This window comes from Dermacentor silvarum, chromosome 2 (genome assembly GCF_013339745.2).
Source record: "Dermacentor silvarum isolate Dsil-2018 chromosome 2, BIME_Dsil_1.4, whole genome shotgun sequence".
In the NCBI taxonomy this organism is placed as follows: Eukaryota; Metazoa; Arthropoda; class Arachnida; order Ixodida; family Ixodidae; genus Dermacentor; species Dermacentor silvarum.
Window position 1 is genome coordinate 178,198,502 of NC_051155.1, and position 16,448 is coordinate 178,214,949.

Sequence of the window (16,448 nt, forward strand, 5' to 3'; positions counted from 1 at the left end):
GGCCCGCACATATGCAAAACATGTGCACCGAGTCGCCACGCATATGCGACAGTCAAGAAATGCGGCTAGAACGTTTGCATTCAATTTACAGTCGAATCTCATTAATTCAAACCAAATCATGTGGCGGCGCCTCCGACCGGCATTGCTCCGGCACCACCATAGAGTAAAATCTTAGGAGAGACCCCTCAATGTCGCGTGTGAACAAAACAAAACAAAACAAAAACGCGGTGGCAATTTCACCCTCTCTCAAATGGCAAGGTCTCCGATTCTGCGTTGCGCCGGAACATGCGTGTATGTGCCGACGTTTCAGCCACGCTACCGTAGCCACGCGTAGAAAATGGCAGTGAACCCTTCTTTCTCCTTTGTGCTTCCTCTACATTCTAGTAACGTGTTGACCTTGCACGATGCGGCTACGGCGCAGAGGTAAGCAGCGGCGCTGTCCCAGGTCGGCCAACGAAACTTCCCACGCCGGCAAACGCCCGCTCCGCGATAACGGCAGAAAACGAAACTTCAGGGAGCTGGCGTCGAGCCGGCTGCGGCGGTGGCGGGCGCGCACGGTGACAGTCGAATGTGAAGGAGCTACGAGGGAGGGCGAGGGGAGCCACCGAAGCGGCGGATTTGCTGAGGCGAAATCCGCTTCCCTGCCGCCCTCCTTCCTCACATTCCACGGTCTCCGCGTGCGCCCTTCGCCATGATGTGCCGGCGCCGCCACTCCCTGAAGTTTCGTTTACTGCCGTTATCGTGAAGCGAGCGTCGGCCAGCGTTGGCAGTTTCGTGACCCTCGCTCGCTATGCGCGCCGTGATATTTCACAACTCGCACTCAAGATTCTGGTTTCAGCCTCACTGGTTATTTGTTTGCACCATGTGCCCTTCTCCTCCACTTTGTCTCTCTTTCTTCCTCGAGCACTCCTTGGGACGCCCGTTTGAGGGGAGCGTTCGCCGTCTCCGCTGACTTCCGTACTCCCAGGCAGCCGCATTATAACCGGCATTTTGTTTCCCGCAACTGCACTATAAGCGATACGTGTATACATGAAGTGCTATGGGAAAATTAACGGGAGTCTGAAAAGACCGCACTATATCCGGTCCTGCACTATAAGCGGTTACATAATAAGTGGTCTATACTGTATATACAACTGCGACACGATGGCACCACCATGGGTGCGCTCGGAATGTCCATATGATGGCTATTACAATAAAAAAAAGCTGGATGTTTGTCTCTGTCGTCAGTTCAGTTTGTGTAGATATTGATACATGCATATTGCGTGTTTCCACATACATGAACCAACTTGCCCAGCAACAAGACCTTGGCAACGCTTGGCAGCTTTGCAGCAGGACATTGCTTTGCTAGTGTGCACTGAATTGCGTGCCAAGGTCAGACTCAGATGCTTTCTGACAAATTCGTCTCGCAACTCTGATAACCCCCAAAACCTCGGTGGCTTCCCATGTCAGTGATGGATGAAGGGAGAAGGTTTCAATGTTTGACCGTCTGCGGACCTTGGGTGTGAATACCACACTTCCAAAACTTCATAAAATCAGATATTACAAAATTGACATTTAAAGATAAAAACAATAATTTATTACAAGCGCTCAATTTACGCAAACAGTCAGTGACACTTGCATAAGCAGAAACATCCAGAAGTTGCTCATTTGACCTTCATCTAAAAGCACGCAGGGAAGCCATTGATCAGCTGTTAAGTAAGACTTAGCAGGGCGGAGGCAGATGTCAATGACTGCGGCACATCACGTGCGGTTGGTCTGGGGCTTCTTTCGATGTTCCTTGACACAATTCATCGTGCAAAATTTGTTTGCACTGTATTCAAACGGAACTTTTCCAGTGATGTCAGTGCCACACATAAAGCAACGTCTGGAAAGAGAGAAAACAGGACGAGATGATGTAAAACAGATAAATCCAATAATGTAGCTGTTCATAACATTGCCGTATAATATAATGTTGCCCATACAGTTGCCCATATAATGTTGCCCATAAATCACGCCCGATAAAAATTTTTCAAAAGTCCCTTCCGAAGTCTGTTAGCCTACAATGTGCTAAATTTAGAATGTTGCAAATTGCTTCTCACGCCATGGTGAATGATCTGAACAATTTCAGCTGCTGCGTGAACCCTGGCGGAACCAGGGATCACGCCGGCAGAGTAGCCGCGCCGATGCTTTGGTTGCATTCCTGTTGCCAGGGCAACCTACATCATTTTGTCTTGACACCACCCCTTGACCTTGGCCATGGACTTGGTTGTTACAATCTCTCTCTTTCTCTTAAAAAAGTCTTCTTTTGCAAAAACAATTGCACAAAGCACCTGTTGCTTTGCCTTGCAGCAGGCAGCAAAAATTCACACCAGGGATTGCGTACGTGTGGCATCTGTGTGTTATACTGATATTTACAAGAATCTATCTTTCTGCAATTCTCTGGCAATGTCATTTGACTAAGGATCAAGCATAGGCATTTGGCTATTCCGAATTTGTGTTTCTCGCTTCATTTACATCAGGGGGTAATTTAACATACTTACAAACGACTGATTGTAGCAGCTGCCTGGATATATATATATATATATATATATACACACACACACTATATACTATATATATATATACACACACACATATATATATATACATATATGTTTTGTTTATGCCCATTTATACATGCCTACATTCGCTTTAACGTTTAACATAAACAGTCCATACCCGGCACTCAAAAAAATAAAATGCAGGTAAATAAGCTGCAGAACGTGTTATATTACTTATTATACTTGGGTGTGCTTTTATAAGACACATACACAAAGCCGGCGAGACACCTAAGGATGGCCCCTGCTCTCCCGTGCCATATATCCCAGAAAGTGCGCAACATTAGTAAGTCTTCTCTTATACTTGGAGGTCATTTCATATAGTACCTCTCATATTCTTCCACCGTTGCTGCAGCTATCTGAATCGCCAATTACGGCAATCCCAAGATGGCGGCGCTTGTGTCAATGAAAAGCTGTGCTCGCATGATCACCGGTGTGATAGCACCTTTCCTCGAAGCGCATTTTTCTTCCCAATTTCAAAGAGAACACACTAAAAAAAGTGCAAGTTTGTGCAATTCTGCTGTGTATTTCTTCCAAATATCTTGCCCTGCGATAAACGAAGGTCTTAGGACTGTGGAAAAAAAAAATGGGAAAATTGGGAAGTTTGAGCAAGGTGGCTATTTCGTTACCGTGTCCCTAATTATTTGCCTGATCTTAGTTTCTGGGTGGTACGAATTTTGGGTGATATACATTTTTCCGCCGTCCCAAGAGCTTCGTATCATCGAGATTCTACGGCTAGTAGGCCTTCAAGCCGAACTTTAATGTGCCTATAGGCAGATTTGGAACAATGGCGTCTGCCAAACGCGCGCACGCATAAGCACAAACACACACACATTGCATAGTGAAGAGGTAAAATGATGTTTTCAGGCTTAAAACATGAAGCAAATTGGTTGAAAAAGCTTTAGAAGGGTTTTTGATGGAGTGAAGTTTGAAAATAAGCTATCAAAAAAAAAAAAAGACAGAGCAAAGTAAACACCTTTTTGGGCAAAATAATAAAACACTTAAGACGTTAATAAAAACATTTTTATCATCATCACCATGTATGTAATGAAATGGTACTCTTTGAACATTGTGTTTACAATGCAAACTGACACACCTTACACATCATTTCATCTACATTATTTATGTCAACCTGAGCTACTGGAAAATATTCACTCCAACAATTTCATGTGCATAGCCATGTCACAGTTGAATTTTACAACTATCTTAAACTTTTTGGGGGTTTCGAGCGTGCTTGCGCAATGATGTATTTTGTTTCTGATCAGTGTCGACTATTATAGGCGTGGTTTTCTGCGAATAAACTTTAGTTTGAAGTTAGCGCTCGTCCTGTCTGGTCTTCCTTCCTTGTGTCCTCGTTTTTTTCGCGCTTTATGTCTAGCATGAATTCTCACAAACTCGCCCCAATTTCAGCTCTTACAGAAAAACAATGTAGACAATAGTTTAAGCACTTAGTTATACAAATCTCAATCATCTATTGCAAAAGTGAAGCTTGAGAGCAGTATAAAGAAACAATAAGTATTGTCAACAAGAAATTGAAAATTGCAAAAAAAATGGGAAGTATTCGCAATGAGCTCAGCTCATCCATGGAAATTTTTTTCACAAATGTTCAGCCGAACCCAGCTCGTTCATGGCACAGAAAGGGTTAATAATTCGACCACACATTATACATAAAGCAGCCAATATGCAACCCAAGTAGCTTGAAATGCAAAATACACTTAGTTGCTGTGGAAGGGTCCTTGAGTAACTCGTGAGCAAATCATGCAGTCTATGACAGTGAAGAGCTTGAGAACCATTGCCATAAGCAACATATACAGTTATGAACTGACTGTATTTATTGTATTTGCTGTGATACGTAGTTGCTACAAACCGGCATTGTAAGTTATTTATATGTAAATGTTTTTGGCATTTTCCCGTTCAAAACAAAAAACTTGCAAGCCTGACTGCAATGAATGTGTGCAGTATGTGAAGCATCAAAGCTCAGATGAGAAATCAGGAACCCCTGTAATTATATGGCATTCTTAAAAAATATGCTTACATGAGTACAACAGGGGCTCCATTAGTTTCCAGAATTTGCCTTGCAAACCTGCGCTCAGCAGCCAGTGCCCTCTGAAAAAACATGAGAGAGGGGTAATGCACAATAATTACACACTTCTACAAAACAAGCGAAAAAGATTGAGAATTAATACACATCACACAAAAAGCTGCTGGCTTATGTCTAAATTTGACGCAGTAAAGCTTCTTTGAAATTTGCCCCCAACTTTGAAAACTTACAAGCTGCCCCTAAGCACATTATATTGCTAGTTGGGATTTTCACATGTTGTATAGCTAGGAGGAAACTTGTGAGCAGGAATATCACTGCTTCTTCGAACGGAAAGCAGGCAGTTAAAACACTTAACACTTGACAAAAGCTCTTTCATACAGCATGCCAGGGAGATTATACTCGCGGACAACTGTATGTGGCAAAGAAGGGAAAGCTATTGAGACGGAGCTTCTGCACATGTGCTGCTACATCAGGTATCCTGGCAGCGTTTGACAGCACTTTCGGTTTCTTGGAACAGATACTGAACCAACGTAGCTTCCATGTATGATGGTTTCGTATTTGCTCAAACGCAGATGAGAAAAGCAGAAAAATAAGACAAATTTTATGTTCAGTGGTGTGTCTTGCCTTGTTTTGCTGTTGAATATAAGATAGTATTCATGTTTTCTCTTCTCCAGCTGCTCAAACTAACGCGGATGAGAATGTGGGACTATTTGCAGGAGCGCTCTCACTTTTGTAAGATAGTTTTCGCAGCTTTCCCTTCATTGCCATAAGAAGTTGCCTGCAACTATATGAACATCACATCTGTGCTGTAGGAGTTTGGTTAGGATTGGTCTCTCCACTTTCTTATAAGCAGTTGTTGGTACAAAGTTAAGTTGTTGCCACATTAACTATAAGAAAAGAAGACAAGTTTTTTTTATTCATGACAAGCCTTTGTGGTGACAAATGTGGTGACAAATGTGGCATCATAATCAGACATGTGAGCAATCAAACAAACAAAATAAAGAGCTACAGTTGAAAACTGGCTGCTTGTGCACTGAACAAACGATATGCAAAACCTGCAAGTGCGCTTCTCCACACACTTTCTTTGACGCTACCAAGAAGTATCACATGCGGGTCAGTGACATTATTCCCGCCACCAACCGTTCCCCGCCCCGCCTAAAGTTTCAGAACATGTTCCTCAGCTTTAACACTGTTACCAGTAGGAGCGCGGTCACCTTGGTTAAGGAAAGTTAGCTCTGTGGGGGCAGGCACCAATCGTCACTGCTGACTCTCAAGCTCTATCCATTCAGCACGTGCTGAAATGAACAGTCCACTTAGTAGACATTTACAGAACAACCCTCCCCCTGTATTGAGCATTATATGAACTAACAACATTGTGATGGTTAGGCGCCAGGACAAGAGATCATGGGTAACACTTCTATGACCAGCTTTTTCAATGCAGAAGCCCTGTACAGGAGGAGTAGTGGTGCTTCGCAAATAAGGTATGCTGTATGTTGCAAGATCACCTACCCAACCTCAACTATGCAGAGTAGAGGGTAAGCACGTGCTATGTGAGGAAGAGTACCGGTGGAGTGGACAGGGTGTTGGAGTGCCACTGGTTCTTTGGAGGAGGAGGAGAAATAATAAAAGTGAGCAGGGCATTGGAGTGCTGCTGATTGGTTCGAACGCCACATCCATCGCACCCCAAGAAAGCCTGGTCTGATGCGGATGCTGCAGCAGCGTTGGAAGTGATGCAATGTTATAGCCTTAACGGCTTGTCGTATTAAAATTCTGATGGACCAGCTGGCCAATGTTGCAGACCAATGCTGCCATGTGGTTTATGCACCAAGGACTCATCGTGCAATCGAGACTCTCGAGCTGCAGGCGGCACATTTGGCACATAAGTAAACATGTAGCCTCCAGATACCACTGCGAAATACAGTCAACGACCGATTTTCCGGACATGCCCGATAATGCGGATGCCTTGGTAGCACCGCCACGTACCCCATAGAGTCAATGTATAAGAATATCTGAAATTTTGGATGCGACAAATCTTTACCGTACAATTTTCCGGACTTTTTGCCATGACCGCAGGTCTGGAACAGCATTAATCGAAGCCACCGCCACCGCCATTTCGATTATCTCGCCGTCTCGAACCGGTGCTCTCACCCGCAGATCTGCTGGAAGCCGTTGCCACCCCCGCAGCAACGCTAGGCCTAGCTACTCCGACGTTCACTACCAAGCTTCTTGCTGCTTGGTGCAGTGTTTCTCATTGAAGCAATTTGCCGCTGTTAGCAATGCTGACTCTGCCTCTGTAATCCCCGCCAAATGCCTCGAAGCTCGGAAAGCACGGCGCGTTGCGTAAAGCTGGTTCCCGAAAGTCAGCTTCACCTCAATACAGTTGTGTTATGCGGTGAAGAATATGAGTGGGGAGGGGCAATTGTCACGGTACACGGTATGTATTCCTTAAGTATACATGCGTGCACCTGCCGTCTCCTATCACAGTACGAGCACCAATACGCCCAATAAATGTACTAGCAGGCCTTTAGAGCTGTTTCGGACATGCCTGTGGCAATTTGAGACCTCGGAGGTAGTAAAAGGCATGCATTCATTTTTTCGGACTGCCCGATTTTTTGGACGTTTTCGCGGCATCTAGAGAGTCCGAAAAATTGGACGTTGACTACTAACTGAGCGCCCGGGAATTCGGATGTCATAGGGGTGTGTTGCACACTGTGTCTGCATACGCCTCATTCAGTCTAACACTTCTCGGAAGTGTCAGACATTTTGTCGTAATGCTTTTAGTCATTTCTTTGACACCCTTCTATCAATACTGCAGTGTAAATATTTTTACATTAAGCAACAATGACGCCAACCACAGCAGAAAATGAAAGAAAGACATTCTGGCTCCCCTGACAGGAGCCTTGCTCGCAATCTATGGGAATAATATTTCGTTGTTTGCTAATGTGCCAACATTTTTTACATAAAATTAGAAAGTTAAACCTGGCCACTTGCTCTGAGCCAAAGCTTCATCACCAAAAGCGGAGAAAGATGGTTGGCAGTTTGGCAACTGTATTTAATGAATAGACTATTTTTACACTTATCAATCTAATTTGTTATTCATTACTGGCAGAGATAAGCAGTAAAATAAATAATTTTAAATAATAAAACAGGCTATTGCCATGGAAGAAACATTTTGAAGTAACAGTGGAATATCTACGATCATATGCCGCTTTCCTTTACGAACTGGTATACCAGACAGCCATGTAAACTGATAGCCTATACATATACCAGTAGAAATCCAGTTTCACTACAAACAAGTATTAAATTTGTTAGAAACAGTTAAAAACAACGCATCATTATATGTTTGCAGAACTATGTGCCTACACACTTGTGTCATATAGAGCCAACAGGCAATGAAGCCAAGGAAAGCATGGGGTAATTAGCTGTGGTTAAAATTGAAATGTAGAAAATAATGAAGAGAAATGAAAGTGGACGAAAAGATAACTTGTCGCTGGTGGGGACCAAAGGTAATCATGGCCCCATCAAGGTTGACCATAGTGCATTTGCTGATGTGCTTGATAATTTTGCTGATGTCCCAGTTCATGAGTGCATCTCACAAATCCTTGCCTCAAGTCGTATTCCTATGTCGGTCCATTATCGTACCTTTTCTCTGTCACTTAGGGACAGAAATCTTTTCTTCTCCAGCTCCTCCTGTTGTCTCTGAACTTCAGCAGCTTTTCGTTCCTGTGAAAAAAAACCAAAAAAAAACTGTGATGTTTTGTGGAATGCCCATGATCGTATCGCACACCAATATCTGAACACGTGCTTCTTGTGAACCACTTTTATGCACATGCTTAGCTACCACTGCTTTACACTTGGCATCTTTGCTTAGTGTGAACATGTTGTGAGGAGCCATGATGAAAGCTGTGCCCATGATAAAAGCTATAGTGCTGTGAAAAGTAAATTCTTTCACACATGATTATCACAGAGCATGGCACCAGATAAGTTTGTGGAACCATCAGTTGGGCGATTCTAGAGGCATTGGCATGCGACATAGGCAGTTTTTAGCATTGCCAGTAGGTAGGCCAAGTCAATAAAGTTCTATAAGTCATAGTCCAGTACTACAAAGACCCAGCTTTCACAAATATCTAAATTTAATTTGCAGAATAGTTGGCTTGTAAAGACTATGCTAACTAAAGAAACTCCATGTGCTCAATTCAAAAGCTCCAGTTTACACACTTAAACTATTCCGGCACATATATTCGTGGTACACGTTGTGCATGAACCTAAGAGAGACATTCGTCAAAAAAAAAAGAAAAATGTACAGCCCCTGACACCATGCAACAACCCAAACAACTCAGTAAAGCGAGACAGAACCTTCAGCTTTTCTCTGTGGAGCTTCCGCTTCTCCTTTTGCTTTTCAGAGCGTTCCTTTTCCATTTCCTCAGTTAAAGCATCTGGTATCTGCACAAAATACAAAAAATCAGTTTTGAAAAACTGAGGCACTGTCCTTAAGCATTAAAACACAAAGAAAATTGTACTTTCGCTCTCATGGGAGGTACAGTGAATGACTGAGGTAACCCACAGTCCATGAAGTGCAGCGTGTCCCTTGTACTGTTTTACAGCGTAAGCTGTTATGGGCTCATTCCAATAGCCGTTTCGGTTCGCGATGATGCTGCCGCCGGCATTTAGCCGCCTTAACCGCTGTCGCTGGAAATGCGAAAAAAAGTACGCGTTTCCCGCCAGGATCGAACCCCTGCCCGCTGCGTGGGAGCCAGATACTCTACCACTGAGCCATGCAAGTGCTTGCTATCGGCCAGCGGAAATGCCCTATAAAGCAAGCGCGCAGGGGCAGACTACCCGAGCCTCCGCCAGTATAGTGGCGCTATCTAGGTAAGGTGCTTGAAAACGCAGCGCACGCAGGCACAGACGACAATATGCGATTTAGACGAGGAGCGCAATTAATGCGCTCCCGAGCCTCCGCCAGTATGGTGGCGCCATCTTCTAGTTAAGGTGCCTGCAAACGCGGCGTGCCCGACATGTAAGCTGCAGCTGTAAGGCTTGATCGGGCTCAGCATATTGCTGTGCAGAGAGCACTACAAGCAGCAGCTCGCCGTCGACGCCGGGCGGACAGTTCAGATCGTTCTCGTCAAAACGAGGCAAACAGACTGCCGCGAAGACCCTGTTGTGTGTGGTGCCCAAATTGGAGCTACTCTTGAGCCGCTCCACCAGTTTATGTTGTGACTGTGCTGCGTGTGCCGCGCAGGCCTGTGATTTTTTTAGCACTTCGTTGCCGGTGGGCACTGTCCCCATGTTTGCAATGTGTCCTTTCTAACTGTAGTACTATGTTTCAATCAATCAACATATGAGTACTGTATACTGTCCTACCAGGTTTACAAGCAAGGCATGCTTTTTTTTTGTTCTTTTAAAAGCCCATTACCATTTTATGTCCAACCAGGTTGCCCAGAGAACTGTAATAGAATCTGATTGAAAAATGCACAATGTTCGTGTCTTAACAATTACTGCAGGATATGGCAGTTTTAACTAGTCCGTGCTATTAATAGATCGGTAACCAATGTCCTTACTGAAGGATGTTACACAGTCACCACAAAGCATACCACGCTCACAATAAGTATTACACTCGAAGACAATCCTACTGATTGCCAACTAGCCTACACACAACACTATAAGAAACCCTCATTATTACTTTTTACAATGGCCACCATCTATGTGTGATATGCAATGCCAATAAGAAGGAACAAAGAGAAAAGAACTCCACAAGGACCACGTGCGGAAGGAGTCCCTCAACATCAAATCAAATCAAACTGATATTACAGGGTTTAACGTCTCAAAACTACACACAGGATATGAGAGATGCCGTAGTGGATGGCTCCGGATTAATATCAGCTGCCTGAGGTTCCGTAAACTGCACCTAAATCTAGGCACACGGGTGTTTGTGTATTTTTCCCTTATCAAAATGCAGCCGGGAATTGAACCCATGACCTCATGCTCAGCAGCAGAAAGCCATATTCACTGAGCCACCACAGCGGGATCCTCTGAACGTTAGTATAAAAATACAAAGACAACCAACATTTAGAAAACCTACCTGAGCAGCAACGTAGTCATATTTCTCTGGGTGCAAACCTTTGAAGCGCCTGAATTCATTTCTTGTCTGCTTGTCTGAGCAAACTGCATAGGGTGTCAGGCCTTTAGCATTTCTGTAAGATGCAGAACAACAATGTATTTTACTGTATATTCGCATGTACTAGTATTTGTGTCTTTTCTGTGCCCATGATAGTTGCCATGACCACTCGCATGATAGTTGCTAGGTTGAATCTTTTTACTATTTTCTAATGGGATGCCATGCTTTTTATCAATGAACAACTAAGTATAATTCTGAGAAGACGCAGTCAAAAATCTATGATTTCACTGGGAGCTAGCATTGTAGCAATTCAAGCTGGCATTGCCACCCGTGTACCTCTGCTCACAACAAGACTATTGTGTACCTGTGACAGCAGAACAGTATTGGCAATCAATCTCAACTTGATTTGGCTTCCCTTTGGCTTCCTTCAAGTTTCCACCAAACCCAAATCTGAGGCTTGTTTTAAGCTGACAATGTCGAGCAGTCTGTAATTGTGCTAGGCCCTACAGCGTTAATGAGCAAGAACTGCAAAACAGAAAAGGACTTACTTAACAGCAGGATCAGCGCCTGCTTCCAAGAGGCAATGGATGAGCTTTACAGCTGAAAGCTTGGCGCAGTAGTGAAGAAGTGTCGAGTCTGAAAAATCGACAGGTCCATTGAGTAGACAGTGCTCCAATCCATGGTTACGCACAACCTTGCAACACGTTGCTAGCGACGGAGATTCGACCGAATTGCAGCGTTCGAGTCTGGCTGGCGCTTCCCATTCTACAGACTTCTCAACGACAGGGGTCGCATCTGGGTCAGAGCCAATTGGGCTCAGCAGACAGTACTGCCCCACAGCTGAAGGCACAATGGAGTCTTCTACAGCTGCAGATGACGCCTGCCCTGGCATCACAGTCTCCACACATTCCTGAGCAGCATTTTCACACTCCTTTGTGCCACTTCCAGAAATGGCTTCCAGGATGGAAATCAGAGCTTCCTTGTTGGCAGCCTTGCAGGCATTAAACAGAGCCGTCTTGAGTGCCCTGAACTCTCGAGGCACTGGATATCAAAAGAAAGATAGGATGCTAAATTTAAGAAATTTATCCCAAAAGAGAGCTTATGCAGCCTTAAAGAAACACTAAAAAGAACCACTAAAATTAGTTTAGACGGATAAAATACTACATTGAAAATCTATCTTCGTTAATTTCATGGTAAGAGGTTGATTACCAGAAAAGAAATTTAAAGTCAAGGTTCCATTTTCTGAATTACATGCCAAATCTGCAGTGCTAGCAGGTTAGTGTGATGTCACAAATTTCAAAGTTTCTTTTTTTTTCTTAATTGAGGCACTGTGGTTAAGCAAAAGTTCTCAAAACTTGATATCTTCAGTCTTTAGCTCCTTTAGAACACAGTGTAGTCCATCCTCACCGATTCAAATATTAACTGGCCTGAGCAGTTGGAGCACACAAGAAAAAGAACTTAAATATGCACATATCAGGCAGCAAAGAGGAGCCAACGAATATTCAGAGTTGGCGGGGTTTGCCCGAAATACTGAATAATCGGAATAATTGGTGAGGGCTATATGCGAATTTCACCTTGAGGTGTAACATCACGGCAACACAAATATCTCCTTATAATGTAACTTCCCGGCAGCGTCGCATGCACTGCCATAAAGCCACACCATAAGGCAAAATTTGCACTGCCGCGGAGTCATACGTCAAGGTGAAATTTACAAATAACCCACACCCCATTTTTAATATTAAATCATTTGAATTCTTGGAGTGGGTTATGCGCACAAAAATATAGTACTGCCTCATGTGGCAAGGTTAATTATTAGTTGCTACAATTTGCGCTGGCATCTAAAATCTGGATCGCCAGAAATATGGTACAACTGCTGCCATACTGAAACAGTACTAACTGAATTTATCAGCCTTGCAAATGAGGCGGGAAGTGACAGGCTAAGGATTCTAGAAAAATGCCTTACCATATATTCGAATAAATACAGTACTATGGCCTCCTTAGAAAATATTCAGAACGTTTCGCAACCTCTCCCAGATTGCTGTCAGTATAAAAGAATGAAATTGCAGCCATGAGCTCCTCACCTGGCTTCTCGGCATGTTCTGCATCTCTGTTGCCTTTTTTCTTTATGCGCTTTTTCTTGCGTGGCTTTCTAGTTCCGGCAAATTCTCTCAGGTCACTGAAGTCCACAACTTCTTCAGAAACTTCCCAATTCACAGTGGCATCAGAGTCAGAACCTGAGTCATCGTCTGTCTTATCTTCTGTAAACTGGAGGGTCCCTAACCAAGGGCAGGAATGTAAAAAACAAGTCAGTAAAATGACAGTCGGCACATATCTGCAACCTCACAAGATCACACAATGAATCAATGCTACAGATATAAATGTATTTTAACCCCTTCTGTGCCTTGAACAAGCCAGATTTGTCCACGCGTTTCTGGTAAAAAGGGTGAAGGACGAGTTCAGCCTTTTGACGGTACTTTTCATTTTCTATCAATGCTTTGGACGAGCCTGGTTTTGTCTCAGGCCTTTGTCATGCTTTTGATATATGGCAGCACATATTCCATGGGGGAGCACAAGCAAATGCGAATTTAATCTTTCTGAGAAAGCAAAATGTATTGGCAACTAGTGTCTTTAAAATTAGTTGGGCATTTTTGGTCAGAATTCAGGAGAATAGTGTGGCACTGAAGGGGTTAATACACCTCCGCCCCTAAAAAAAAAATAAAAAGAATAAGGAAAGAAAAGCATGCCAGTAGAAAGTGAGGCAAGAGCAGAATAAGCAAGCCATCAAAAAGAAAGCAAAGGCTCCTATAACAAGAAACAGAGAGAGATAGAGAAAGAGAGAGAATGAACTTAAATGACAAGTATGGCTCAGTAGGGGGGGATCATGAATGAAAGAAATAAAAAAGAACACGCTCACAACCCCCCGATCAAGCTGGCCTTGTGCAAGAACTCCCATATAGCGTTTACAGAGAAACACTTCTAGTGGTATTCAGTAGTTCTAAAGAAATTCATGTTTAAAGGGAGGCACTGAAGCAAAAACTGGATAGTATGTTCATGGCAACAGCAGAAGAAGCAACACTAGTATCATACAAAAAATTGATTACACTAAATAAAAAGTGGTTATAGTAAAACAAATATGCGAACACTTCCCTTACACATGAGACATCTTATGTTTATGTTCCAAGCATCATCACATAATAAAAACGGACTGTCAGGTGGTGCAAGGCTAAGGGTAGCAAACCATGAAACATTTTTTCACAATGAAGAGACCTGTAAAGTGCCCTTATGCTTAACTTCATGAATGACTGAAGGCATGACACTGTATTGTGAGACACAAAGACAAGATCAAATATAAGGGGGTCCTCCAAGCAGGAAACCTGATCCAGATACCCAAAGAATGCTATTTTCCAAAGCACGGCATTAAGTGAAAGAATTTTTATTTTTACAAATAAACAAAAGAAAAGGAACACAAGAAAGCAAAGGTAAAAGCCAAATGGACAGCTAGGTTCTTACCAACAAGCTTGCTTTTCAGTTTTGGTGAGTCACATGGCGCAACAGGCAGCAACGAATCACGAGGAGCCTCAGAAAGAGAAATGTTCTCAAGCTTGAAGCTGACATCATCGCCTGCAGAAGCAGTACTGGTTGGAGCCTTAGCATCTGGTCCCACTTCCACAGTTTTTCCAGGTTTCTTGGCGCCAACATTTATCTTTGGTGACACCGGAATGCGTCCCTTGAGCTGCTCTTCGCTGCCTGTGCAAAGAAACAATTTTGCAACGACATTGGGAACCCTCCTCCAACACATATTGAAGCGGGGCACTTGAACACTCAGAAAGGCATCAAGCTGTTTGAAAGGGGGCATTCTTCACTTCATGTGCAAGGGTGGTCTCCCCTGAGCTTACATAGTTCCATGTACTTAAACCGTTACGTGCTTATTAGACTACTAAGTATAGGTGTCACACACCTCAAGAAGTCTTTGCAAGCTAAATATTAAAAAAAAAGAAATTAAAACAAATCCAACAGACATTTTAGAATCAATGCTTAAGCGAAGCTTTCATGAAAAATTCATGAAATCCTATGTAATGAAAGAAATTGGTTCAATGTTGGTGTGCCTAAATGTCATATTAATATGCATTTCCATTCTTTTGTACCAACCACAAGCACAGACTGGAACCGCCTCCTCGCCGGCTTCGCCTCCATCACCAATGAAAAGTTTAAAGGGGCCCTGAACCACCTCTCGGGCTTGGTGAAATAACATAGTTCGCAGGTAGCATACGCTGCTGTGAAAATCTCAGCCAAGTTTTGCTGTTGTACGCGGTGCGTGGAGCTCGCAAGCAGAGCGCGAAGTCACCTTTCTCTCAAACGCCCTCGTTTCAACAGAGCCATGATCCTCACTCTCTTCTGTGTGCTTTATTGTGCAATAAAGCACATTCCAATATGCGGCTGCTATTCGTCGTGCGGTCGGTTACGCTGCAGCCGCCGTGGGGTGCTGCCACGAGTCCACTGGCTAAGCGCACTGCGGCTCTCTGGGGACAACTGCGTTTGGCTTACGTTTAGTGCGGCGTAGGCACCAAAATCGGAAGTTTTAACTGCGCGCCACGGTGACATTTTGAAGGCGGAGTGTTGTGGCCCCGCCCAACTTCGCCGTAGCCTTCGCAGTGCAAGGCATTGAAGAAGGAAGGGGGAGCACAGCTGAGGCTGTGTTTGATGGCCAATAACTCCACTTCTGCTGAACGCATTGAAGTACTTTTTGCGGCAAGGTATGTCTGAAATAGCCTATTTTCACCTTAAATGTCTTTCTCCACTTCCATAAAAAGTGGTTCAGGGCCCCTTTAAGCGTACCATTTCCACTCACATGATGCAATTACATCCTATTACCCCCTCCTCTCTGTAATATTATTAACTCTAAGAGTAAATAAATGAAATGCGGCAATTGTGGTTTTGTCAATGCATTCACGTGTTTATGCACCTGGTTATGCAGTCATTACACCACGGGAATATGTGTCATTACGGCATTATGTCACGGGTAAGATATGTACTATAAGTATGGAAATCATAATCATCATGAAGACATGGCGACCATCCTAAACAGCTAGTTTGCATTGGCTCAATATGTACTGCCCGCTTCTTGGCCAATCCCCCTATGTGGGTATTTGCCATAGTATCGAACTCACCATCATGATCAGCATGCTACCAGGAGCTGCATAAGCCTCCCAACTGCACCACCAGATGGTCTATCACCGGTTGTGGGTATTTGCCATAGTATGGAAATCATAATCATCATGACTATGCAGCGATCATTTGACAGAGCTAGTTGGTGTTGGCCGTTATGTACCGGCCGATTCTTGGTCACTCCCCCATTTTGGGTATGTGCCATAGCATAGAAATCATAATCCTCATCAATACGTGGCAATCATTCCAAAGAGCTAGTTCGGGTTGTCAAGATATGTACTGCCTGTTTCTTGGCCAATCACCTATTGTGGGTATGTGTGACAGTATAAGATTATCATCATGGTCAACACATGGCAACCATCAGAAAGAGGTTAGTTGGTGTTGGCATGATAGAAGTACACATGTGATTGTTGCCTAATTTATCCGGGCACCAGAAGCCCAACCAAGTTTTTCAGTGAATGATAGAACTTGGTCAATGTTCGGTTTGTTTGAGCAGAAAAAGGCAAGATCTGCAAAAGCCAGTACTGTGAGTTCGTTGCCCAAA

The 16,448-nt window shown here is 43.7% G+C and overlaps 1 protein-coding gene across 1 annotated transcript in view; it reads right to left on the reverse strand.

Moving 5' to 3' along the window:
• Window positions 1-1,553: 1,553 nt before the first annotated feature.
• The window catches only part of LOC119442198 (ankyrin repeat and zinc finger domain-containing protein 1-like), a 38,910-nt gene continuing 24,015 nt past the window's right edge, over window positions 1,554-16,448 (reverse strand). The window contains 8 exon segments of the mRNA XM_049661955.1: window positions 1,554-1,864; window positions 4,612-4,682; window positions 8,260-8,340; window positions 8,974-9,060; window positions 10,703-10,814; window positions 11,287-11,779; window positions 12,820-13,014; window positions 14,249-14,485. Of these exon segments, the coding sequence (XP_049517912.1) occupies window positions 1,741-1,864; window positions 4,612-4,682; window positions 8,260-8,340; window positions 8,974-9,060; window positions 10,703-10,814; window positions 11,287-11,779; window positions 12,820-13,014; window positions 14,249-14,485 (1,400 nt within the window). The 3' untranslated portion in view covers window positions 1,554-1,740.